The sequence below is a fragment of the Salvelinus alpinus genome, chromosome 21 (genome assembly GCF_045679555.1).
Source record: "Salvelinus alpinus chromosome 21, SLU_Salpinus.1, whole genome shotgun sequence".
In the NCBI taxonomy this organism is placed as follows: domain Eukaryota; kingdom Metazoa; phylum Chordata; class Actinopteri; order Salmoniformes; family Salmonidae; genus Salvelinus; species Salvelinus alpinus.
In genome coordinates, this window is record NC_092106.1 from 6,185,458 (window position 1) to 6,197,231 (window position 11,774).

The following is an 11,774-nucleotide window of genomic DNA, read 5'->3' on the forward strand; positions in this document are numbered from 1 at the left end:
CCCTCCAATTTCACCAGCTTCAGGGTGGGACAGCAGTTCCACCATTGGGGTGCTAGGACAGAGCAAAACTTGGACTGGCCTGAGCGGGAGATGCTCTCCCGTAGGGTTGGGAGGGTCAAGAGACCAGAGGTGGCAGAACGGAGTGCTCGGGTTGGGGTGTAGCGTTTGAGCATAGCCTGAAGGTAGGGAGGGGCAGTCCCTCTTGCTGTTCCGTAGGCAAGCACCATGGTATTTTAGTGGATGCGAGCTTTGACTAGAAGCCAGTGGAGTGTGCGGCGGAGCGGGTTGACATGGGAGACCTTGGGAAGGTTGAAAACCAGGCGGGCTGCAGCGTTCTGGATAAATTGCAGTGGTTTGATGGCACAAGCAGGGAGCCCAGCCAGTGAGTTGGGCTCCCAGATGGGAGATGACAAGTGCCTGGATTAGGAGCAGTGCCGCTCCCTGTGTGAGGTGGGGTCTTACTCTACGGATGTTGTAGAGCCTGAACCTACAGGAGCAAGTCACTGAGTTGATCTTTGCAGAAAACGACAGGGTCACACAAAGGTTCTTTGCACTCTGGCAGGGCGACACTGGAGTTGTCAACCATGATGGAGATGTCTTTGAGCAGACAGGCCTTCTTGTCGAGGTTGAGCTTTAGGTGGTGGGCTGACATCCAAGCTGAGATATCTGCCTGGCACGCAGAGACACGTGTCGCCACCTTGGTGTCAAAAGGGGTGAAGGAGAAAAGTAGTTGTCATCCGCATAGCAATGATAAGAGAGACCAGTGAGGATATGACAGAGCTGAGTGACTTGGTGTATAGAGAGAAGAGCAGAGGCCCTAGAACCGAGCCCTGGGGGACACAAGTAGTGAGAGTACGTGGTGCAGACACAGATTCTCTCCACTTCACCTGGTAGGAGCAGCCTGCCAGGTAGGATGCAATCCAAGAGTGTGCAGAGCCTGAGACGCACAGCCCTGAGAGGGTGGAGAGGAGGATCTGATGGTTCACGGTGTCGAAGGCAGTGAATAGACCTGGGAGGAGGAGAACAGAGCAGAGCGAGACAGTTTGGCAGTGCGGAGAGCCTCCGTGACACAGAGAAGAGCAGTCTCGGTTGAGTGACCTGTCTTGAAGCCTGACTGGTTAGGGTAAGAAGATCGTTCTGAAAGAGATAATGAGAAAGTTGATCAGAGACGCACGCTCAAGTGTTTTGAAAAGAAAGGGATACAGGTCTATAGTTTTAGAGGTCAGATAGTCAAGTGTTTATTTTCCTGAGGAGGAGAGCGACTTGGGCCATTTTGAAGTCAGGGAAGATGCAGCCAGTGGTCATTGATGGGGGGAGTGAGGAATGGGAGAAGGTCTCTAGAGATGGTCTGGAGGAGGGGATGGGGTCGAGTGGGGAGGTTGTCAGGTAAACAGACCTCTCTAGTCGCAGAATTTCATCTGGAAAGAGAGGAGAGAAAGAGGTCAAGGCGTAGGGTAGTTCTGTGTGAGTGGGACCAGTGGACTCAAAAGGCTGAGTGAATGAGGAGCGGATGTCATCAACCTTCTTTTCAAAGTGGAAGGGGTGGAGGATTAAGGAGGGAGGAGAAGGTGTAAAGAGTTCCCTAGGGTTAGAGTTAGAAGCTTGAAATTTAGAGTGATAGAAAGTAGCTTTAGCAGTGAATACAGATGAAGAGAAGGTAGATAAGAGGAAGTGAAAGGATGATGGGTCCTCCAGAGGTTTAGTTTTCCTCCAGTTTCGCTCAGCTGCCCGCAGCCCTGTTCTGTAAGCTCCCATTGAGTCACTTCGCCATAGAGCAAGAGGGTAGGGCCAAGCTGTCCGGGAGGAAATGGAACAGTGCGAGTCATAGGATGCGGAAAGGGAGGAGAGTAGGGTCGAAGAGGCAGAATCAGGAGACAGGAGGGAGAAGGATTTAGCAGAAGGGAGAGATGATAGGATAAAAGAGTTGGTGCGAGAGCGAAGGTTGTCAATACCCCACCAAGGTGGCCTAGAGGCTCTGAGCTTCTTTTTAGAACAATGCCCTATAGACTCTCGGGCCTAGCTCCTCATGTATCAGAGACATAGCAGAGCTGGTACTCACAAATAGCAGTTTTATGTATAGAAGTAACTTTTTTCTACCAACAAAAGGAACTGCTATGGGGAGTACGATGGCCCCCAATTATGCCAATCTTTAAGGGACTTTTAGAACACGATTGCATTCTCAACCCTGAGCAAAATCCCTTTCTATTGAAGATCAAACTATATCGACGTTATATAAATTATGTATTTGGTATTATTTAATGGGACTCTTGAGAGTCTTGAGATGCTACATGAGTTTCTTAATAAGTAAAATGATCATCTTCGTTTCACCACGTACTTTGATTACTCTAGTGTCAGCTTCCTTGACATTTAGAGCATCAAAGAAAATGACACACTCCTCACCGATCTATACAGCAAGCCCACAGATCGAAACACACTTCTAAGACGTGATAGTTTCCACCCTATTCCTCCTAAAGAAAAGCCTCCTGATCAGTCAGTTAAAACATGTCTGTAGAATCTGTAACATTGACAATTTCCTTTTGGAGTCCTTTTGGATACATTCTCTCAACACTCTGTCTCCAAGAGGCCCAAACAAGAAACTAGACATAATCTTTTCTATAAAATGTGTCATGCTCACAGGGGGCTGCCCTTTTTAAAAATTCTTCCTATATTATATCAAATTGTATACAAAATGATTGACGCATTTGTCTCACCCGTGCACGTACAGTGCATTCAGAAAGTATTCAGACCCCTTCACTTTTTCCATATTTTGTTACGTTACAGCCATCTAACATGGATTAAATTGTATTTTTTTCCTCAGCAATCTACACACAATACCGCATAATGACGAAGCAAAAACTGAAATAGCACATTTTACATGAATTATTCAGACCCTTTACTCAGTACTTTCTTGAAGCACCTTTGGCAGCAATTACAACCTCGAGTCTTCTTAGGTATGACGCTACAAGCTTGGCACACCTGTATTTGGGGAGTTTCTCCCATTCTTCTCTTTAGATCCTCTCAAGCTCTGTCAGGTTGGATGGGGAGCGTTGCTGCACAGCTTTTTTCAAGTCTCTCAAGAGATGTTGTCTCGAAGCCACTACTGCGTTGTCTTGGCTGTATACTTAGGTTCGTTGTCCTGTTGGAAGGTGAACCTTCGCCCCAGTCTGAGGTCCTGAGTGCTCTGGACCTCCTTTTCATCAAGGATCTTTCTGTACTTTGCTCCGTTCATCTTTCTCTCAATCCTGACTAGTCTCCCAGTCCCTGCCGGTGAAAAACATCCCCACAGCATGATGCTGCCACCAACATGCTTCATCGTAGGGATGGTATAGGCCAGGTAATGAGCGGTGCCTGGTTTCATCCAGACGTGAAGCTTGGCATTCACGCCAAAGAGTTCAAATCTTGGTTTCATCAGACCAGAGAATCTTTTTTCTCGTGGAGAGTCCTTTAGGTGCCGTTTACTGAGTGGCTTCCGTCTGGCCACTGTACCATAAAGGCCTGATTGGTGGAGTGCTGCAGAGATGGTTGTCCTTCTGGAAGGTTCTCACATCTCCACAGAGGAACTCTGGCGCTCTATCAGTGACCATTGAGTCAATTGCATTTACCACAGGTACAACTCCAATCAAGTTGTAGAAACATCTCAAGGATGATCAATGGAAACAAGATGCACCTGAGCTCAATTTCAGGTATCATAGCAAAGTGTCTGAATATTTAAGTAAATAAGGTATTTGTTTTTCATTTTTAATAAGGTTGTAACGTAGAAAAAAAGCCAAGGGGTCTGAATATTTTACGAATGGACTGTATATCAGCCTGGTTGACATGGATTATTTACCATTCTTAATTTGATTTGAAAAAAATACTATTGTATACTATGGTATAAATACTATCGTGTTCACTTATGTTTTTGCTGACTTTACTGTAGTATTTACAGTTAACTGTTGTAAAAGAACTGTAGTGTATATACTATAGTAATTAATGTAGTGTTTTTGCAGACTGTACTCTACTGTAGTATTCCTGTACTGCTTTTGCATTACTTTAGTATTTACTATAGTGTTTTTATTTTTATTGTCTTTGACATAAGTGGAGGCTTTCTCCTTCAGGAAACCTACTGAAGAAATACTAAAAGAGCACATTTTCCATAACCTGTAGGTAGGCAGGCAGGACTGTGCTCTGGATAGTTCAGTGCTTCTGCTCTTTTCTATAACCTGTAAGGAACACAATATGGTCTATACTTGGCATGGTGGTTTGTCAATTATGGGTGGCCCAAATTGTGATATGGGGGAGGGGAATGGGCAGAGTATATGAACATTGAATAGTGTAGGATTTACTATAGTTTAATAAAAATGGGGGGGGGGGGGGGGGGGTGGACTGTAGTGTTTGTGCGGACATTACTGTATTTTTTACAGTAGTGTTTTTTTCAGATAATACTAGTATTTACTGTAGTATTCTATACTACAACATTGTATTGTAAATACTACACATGATTGAGGGATACTATAATGTGTAGTATAGTATACTGCAGTTTACTATATAATTCTATAGTAATTTCTGTAGTATTTTTTCCATGTGGGTCACCACCATCACTATCACTGTCCTCCATCCTTCCCATCTCTCTAACCAGGTCTCTACAATGGCTCTCAGGTTTACAATCCAAACATCAACATCTGCTGTGCCGGGAAGCTGTCCAATAGGGTGCTTGGAAAAAACCTGGTAAGTCCATTAGCCCACAGAGCTTAGGCCCATAGTTAGCCCACAGAGCTTAGGCCTATAGTTAGCCCACAGAGCTTAGGCCTATAGTTAGCCCACAGAGCTTAGGCCTATAGTTAGCCCACAGAGCTTAGGCCTATAGTTAGCCCACAGATCTTAGGCCTATAGTTAGCCCACAGAGCTTAGGCCTATAGTTAGCCCACAGAGCTTAGGCCTATAGTTAGCCCACAGAGCTTACAGGCCTATAGCTAAAGCTTAGTTCACTGAACCTCCTCCGCTACGTAAAAATGTGACCTCATCTCAGTCAAATTAAAGTAAAACAGCTAAATCGTCTGCTTGCTGAGTAGTCGTTGGTCAACCAATAAAGACGAAAGCCATACAGTACAGGGATGTATTTGTAAAGAAAAGTCTAAATATCTGACGACGAGCCTGAAACTATACATTGTCCACAGACCCATTTTCAGTCCACTCAGAATGTTTAGACAGGCCCCAGTGGGAAGTGGGTGTTCTATACTCAAGGCCAATATTCTGGACTGGTGCTTGATCTAAAAGTCTATTAGGGAGAAAATCTGCCCCATGTTTTGCTAGTAACAATTACTATTTCTATTGGTGTTTGCTTTACTTGAGCTATATGCTGTACCTTGTCATTTCCATCTGCATTGTTAGTTCTGTAAGTCCCAACCCACAACCAGTTAGTGTCTCCCCGTCTGTGTGAGCGTTAGTCAGACAATGGATAACGATAGTTCTCATTGGGTCTCTTCTATCGCTTCACACTCTGTCGGTAGAGGATGTGTGCACAGGTTGACTGGTAAGAAACTTACTCTCTTTTCTAGCATGTCAACTTTCTTTTGTGATTGTGTGTGAATTTGCATGCTACCGTTTGTGAGTGCATGAAGTTGTCTGTATGTGTGTCTGTTATACATGCTGTGTGTTTGTGTGTGTGTTGTTACCCTGCTGACTAGTGTGTGTCTCTCTCCCAGTGCTGCGGTACAACTCCGTATGGTGTAGAGGACCGAGGGGTACTGTGCTGTAACCAGACCTTGCACCTTGCGGTGGCGGATGGGTACCAGTGCTCCCCAGGTGGCCACTTGTATCTGCCATCCCGTGACATGGTGTGTGGCTCACGTGTTCATCTCAACGATCCAGGCAAACACTGCTGTGGGGAGGAGACATACGACCCTCAGTATGAAATCTGCTGCAACGGACACACGTGAGTAGCTCTGGAAGGCTGGAAATTGTAGGAAGTTTATCCCAAAGACGTGGGGTTATCACTGTCCGCAAGAGCAGTTCAGAGTGCCTAAGGGCAGAACTAAGGCGCTAAGAACAGCTTTGATCTCATTGTCACTAACACCTTGTTTCAGCAGAAGAACAAATATAAAACACTATGGATGCACCCACGCTCCAAACACTGGCACCGGATCAACTACTGCATAGTGAGACGTTCTGACACTATTGACGTCCTGCTGACACGTGCCATGAGGGGTGCAGAATGCTGGACAGATCACCGTATGATACTGGCTTAACTCCAGGTGAAAATACGTCCCCCCCCCAACGCCTGCAGAAGTGCATCTGCACTGTACCCAGCTTGTGAAAGCTGCGGTAAGGGACGAGTTCCGTCGCTCTCTCGCTGAAAGGCTGAGGGAGACTGAGCCTCTTCTGAGTGCAGAGGCCCACTCCATTGGCTACAGAGGTAGGAAACATCAAGACTGGTTTGATGAGAACTCGGACACCATCGCAACGTTACTGGACAATATGCACAAAGGGCACAGGGCTACTCTCAACAGCCCCACATCTGCTACCCTCTGCCAGCAATGGTGTGCATCACGCAAGGACGTGCAAACAACCTTGCATGCTCTGCAGAACGAATGGTGGACGAATAAGGCACAGGAAATCCAATTTTATGCAGACAAAAACTACATGCAATTCAGCTAAAGCTATCTATGGCCCTATAAGTCGCTCCATCCACACCCTGATGGTCTGACTCTCTTGAAGGACCAAAACCAGATCCTGATGAGGCGGGCTGACCACTTTGAAGCACTACTCAATCAGCACTCTCCTACAGACCACTCCATCCTGGAAGAACTGCATGTCCGTCTACCCATTCAAGACCTTAACACCTTTTGGAAGGTTGGTGAATGGTTATCAGCTCTCCATTCCCTCAAAAACAATAAGACTCCTGGTGCCGACAGCATCCCGGCAGAGCTACTTAAGAAGGGAGGTTACTTCTGCACCAGAACGCTCCACCAGTACATCACTGAGGTTTGGGACCGGGAGATCATCCCCCAACAGTGGCGGGATGCAAACATTGTCACCATCTATAAGAACAAGGGTGACAAGTCCATCTGCGGCAACAGCCAGGGATATCCCTTCTGGCTGTTGCCAGTAAGGTCATCTCCAAGGTGATGCTGCCAGAGTCACAATGCGGCTTCAGAAAGAACAGGAGTACGGTCCACATGATATTCACAGCACGGCAACTCCAGGAGAAGTGTCGTGAACACCATCAGGACCTTTTCATGGCCTTTGTCAACCTCTCTAAGGCCTTCGACACTGTGAGCAGGGTAGTACTATGGGGCATTCTACTCACATTTGTCAACATCCTTTGCCAGTTCCATGATGGGAGGATGCTCGGATGGCCATAGGAGGGCAGGAGTCAGTGCCCTTTGGAGTAAGCATTGGTGTGTGCTGGCACCTGCACTCTTTAATATCTTCCTCCTATGTGTCACCCAGCTTCTCCACAAGGAGCTTGAGGACAGCAGCGGGTTGCGGTGGACTTAAGGCTGGATAGAAACCTATTCAACATCCGGAGACTCCAAGCAACCATCAAGGTTGTTACGGGATGGGTTATTGAGCTGCAGTATGCTGATTGATGAATGTGCTCTTGTGGCACACACTCCGGAAGACCTTCAGTCTGTCCTTGAAATGGCTGTGAGGGTCTATAACAGAATTGGACTGTCAATCAACACCACCAAGACAAAGGTGGTCTGCCAGTGGAGATCCAGCCTTCCACCCGCCATGCCTGTTTTCACCATTAAACACAAATCACTGGCAAAAGTCCCTGTCTATCAAGCCATCTGCATCACCACACTTCTTTACAGCTGTAAAGCCTGGGTAACTTAGTCGCCACGACAAGCAGCTCGAACGATTCCATAAAAGATGCCTGCAGCAATCCTATGAATCACCTGGTGCAACCATGTGCCGCATACAGAAATACTTGCTAAGACCAACTGCAAGAGTATGGAGGCCATGGTAACCCAACACCAACTGTGCTGGCTTGGGCATGTCATTAGAATGTCTCAGGAGCGCTTGCCATGGAATATCCTGTATGGTCCAGCTACATCTTGGCCGGCGGTCTGCAGGGGGGCAGATGAAGCGCTACAAGGACCAGCTGAAAACGTCGCTGAAGAAGTGCAACATCAAACCCACAGACCTGGTGGACGCCGCTGCCGACCGTTCCACCTGGTGGCAGCTCTGCCAGAGTGGTCTACAGAGGTGGGAGGAGGAGAGGAGCACAAAGAAACAGAAAAAACAGCTCAGGAGATGTACAACCATGCCTGCCCCCTCCAACACAGACTGCACATGCCCCACCTGCAATAAAGTTTGTGTATCTCGGATTGCACTCTACAGTCACCAAATAATTCACCGTTAACTCAGAAGTGGAAGTCATCATCGGATACGATGGACTAACGTTACGTGTTTTGTACTATAATTAACTGCGGAAAGTATTTTCCCACCCACTGTATGAGACTGGGTGTGCATCTTTGTATGTTTATGTGTGAGAGACGTTGATGGATTTAATTGTGATTCAAAAGAACATTCCCACAGTCCCACTACCTCAGGATGTGGAAAAATTCTGTGGGCGGCCAAATGGATGCGCCATGTCATACAGACTACTTACTGTATGTTAGCCTCCCAGACATTTTTCAACAGGGCGTCTACTGCTGCAGCCAAAAGGTCTCCAACTGTTCTGTACTTCCCTTCCCTTGTTCCAGTCAGAGGCATTCAGACAGTTAGACAGCCAGACATCTCTTAAGACAGCTTGTGTCTGCTTTTTGGTCTCTAAGAAAGGGGTCAGACGATGGGTAGTTGTTTTTTGTACTTCGCCCTGTTGTGTGAATTGTGCTTGACCTTGGTGTCTGACTCTAGGAGGAAACTGGTTGACTCCTGTTTGGCATTTGAGGAATGTTACTAATGTATGTTCCAAGTAAATGTTGTTCATTATTGACTGAAGTGTGTTTATTTGGAATACAGAAAAATTTACCATGTCTGGAGGCATACCTGACACAGACAGGATTTACTTTAAAAAAAACACTTGAATCTACTTACAGTACCAGTCAGTTTGGACACACCTACTCATTCCAAGGTTTTTCTTTAACATTGCAATGAGTAGGTTGTCCAGTCTGAATTTATACCGATGCCATTACTCAATACTTTGGCCATGAAATCAATGGGCTAAAACGAATATAGCACTCAAGGAAATCATCAAAGTATAATGGGTAAAATCCATTAAATAATCTGTACAATATCACGTTCACCCAACGTGACAGCTCTCTTTCTATTGGGAGGTCAAATATTTTTTCTCTGCACAGACACCACAGGTTGGGAAACATGTCCTGCTGTGGAAGGAAGGTCTACAACCAGAGCAGCGGCCAGATGAAGTGCTGTGCAGGGACTCTGTACAACCTGCAGGCTCAGGGCAGGCTCATAGAGGATACCCAGTGCTGTGGGAGTGTTCTGATGGCGGCTGGCTCCACCCAGACCTGTTGCACCGCCCCGGGGCTAGACCTGCTCTACCCTACCCAGCAAGGGTTCACCTGCTGTGGGCACCGCTATCCCAATGCCTCCCTGTGGTCTTGCTGCGCCGGGGTCCTGCATCCAAGGCCTGAACCACACAACACCACCAAGAATGTGATTCCAGGTCAGTGGGAACAGGATACAACCGATCTATGATTTATGCCACAGCTTGAGTTGCTTCTGTTTATCACTGAAAGGTCTCCGAAAGACCAACCTACAAGTCAGACAAGTGATATGAATATTGAATTCTATATCTAGTTCATATAAGATAAAGGGGGTGTCTTTTGATGGGTCCCTGCTCATTTGATTAGACTGTTGTTCATTATCCTCAGGGCCCAGGCTTCTACCACTGGGGGATTTGAAGACTGAAGACCTGTGTCACAGCAGAGGTAAGGCCTCCAGTTTGAAGCACAAGATGACAGGAAACATTACTCAATACTTTGATCTTTAGTATGAACAGTGGGAAGCCCTTGAATCTACTCTCATTTTGACACTGATGTACAGTTGCTTCACAACGCTGATCTGAAAGTGTGTGTGTGTTTGTCCAGTTCTGCTGGGGACAGTGGAGAGTGTGTCCGTGAAGATGAACGAGCGGTCCATCGTGATGGTAAACGCCTGGTCTTTGCTGGCCTCACGTGGCCAAGTCAACGCCCTGCCTTCCCCTCACTACGTCACATTACCCGACCACTGCAGCTCCCCTGAACTGGTGCCGGGCAACACTTACATCTGGGTGGAAATGCCTTCCTCAGACACCATAAGATTCATCTCTGATCTCAGCGATCATTCTTCCCCTGTTCATTCCATCCTTTCCAGGTGCCCAACCTTTATCTAGCCCAGAGGAAAGAAGGCTAACCCTCTCAACAGAATATGAATTCTGGGTATTTCCATAGACTATTGTTCAGAAATCTGTTATGTTAACTGACGATAAGCTTAAAACTAGCATCTTTATGATCTCTCATGAGCCATATCTCAGGATAAGTCATATTTTGTCTGTCTCGGTAGTGGTTTTCTGTAATATTATCACAAAAGACTGACTACATGTTTTGTTGCATTCTGTAATTGGTGCATCCCTTTTAGGATTTATAATTCATTTACATCTACATATTGTTTATTAAAAAATATATAATTTGTCTCATGGGTTTAGTTCAACTGTCGTACACCATCAGAACCCAAAATAAGCGTGTTTTACTCTGTAAACAATGTATACTGAACAAAAATATAAACAACGTTTTCAAAGATGTTACATTGCATCAGTTAATTTATTTAAATTCTTTAGATCTTTCATTAGGATTTCACAATACAGGGAATACAGATATGCATCTGTTGGTCACAGATACCATCATAAAAAAGGTAGGTGCGTGGATCAGAAAACGAGTCAGTATCTGGTGTAACACCATTTACCTCATGCAGTGTGACACATCTCCTTTGCATAGAGTTGATCAGGCTGTTGTTTGTGGCCTGTGGAATGTTGTCCCACTCCTCTTCAATGGCTGTGCAAAGTTGCTGGATATTGGTGGGAACTGGAGCGCGCTGTCGTACATGTCCATCCAGAGCATCTCAAACGTGCTCAATGGGTGACATGTCTGGTGAGTATGCAGGCCATGGAACTACTGGGACATTTTCAGCTTCCCGGGGAATTGTGTACAGATCCTTGCGACATGGGGCCGTGCATTATTATGCTGAAACATGAGGTGATGGGGCCGGATGAATAGCACGACAATGGGCCTCAGGATCTCTTTACGGTATCTCTGTGCATTCAAATGACCATTTATAAAATGCAATTTTGTTTGTGGTCCGTAGCTTATGCCTGCCCATACCATAACCTCACCGCCACCATGGGGCACTCTGTTCACAACGTTGACATTAGCAAACCGCTCACCCACATGGCGCCATACACGTGGTTGTGAGGCCGGTTGGACTTACTGACAAATTCTCTAAAACGATGATGTAGGCGGCTTATGGTTGGGAAATTAACATTCAATTATCTGGCAACAGCTCTGGTGGACATTCCTGCAGTCATCATGCCAATTGCACGCTCCATCAAAACTTGAAACATCTCTGGCATTGTGTTGTGACAACTGCACATTTTTATGGCCTTCCATAAAACTGAAAAACAACTTCTATCTCAAGGCCATCAGACTGTTAAACAGCCACCACTAACATTTAGTGGCTGCTGCCAACATACTGACTCAACTCCAGCCACTTTAATAATGGGAATTGATGGAAATGTATGTAAAAATGTATCACTAGCCACTTTAAACAATGCCACTTAATATAAT

At 45.9% G+C, this 11,774-nt stretch overlaps 1 protein-coding gene across 1 annotated transcript in view; it reads left to right on the forward strand.

The window, feature by feature from the left end:
- LOC139547692 (uncharacterized) overlaps positions 1-10,738 on the forward strand; it is a 49,924-nt gene extending 39,186 nt beyond the window's left edge. The window contains exons 8-12 of the mRNA XM_071356685.1: positions 4,619-4,707; positions 5,685-5,914; positions 9,291-9,619; positions 9,828-9,884; positions 10,044-10,738. Coding sequence (XP_071212786.1) covers positions 4,619-4,707; positions 5,685-5,914; positions 9,291-9,619; positions 9,828-9,884; positions 10,044-10,327 — 989 coding nt within the window. The 3' untranslated portion in view covers positions 10,328-10,738. The remainder of the gene's footprint in view (positions 1-4,618; positions 4,708-5,684; positions 5,915-9,290; positions 9,620-9,827; positions 9,885-10,043) is intronic.
- Positions 10,739-11,774: the final 1,036 nt, after the last annotated feature.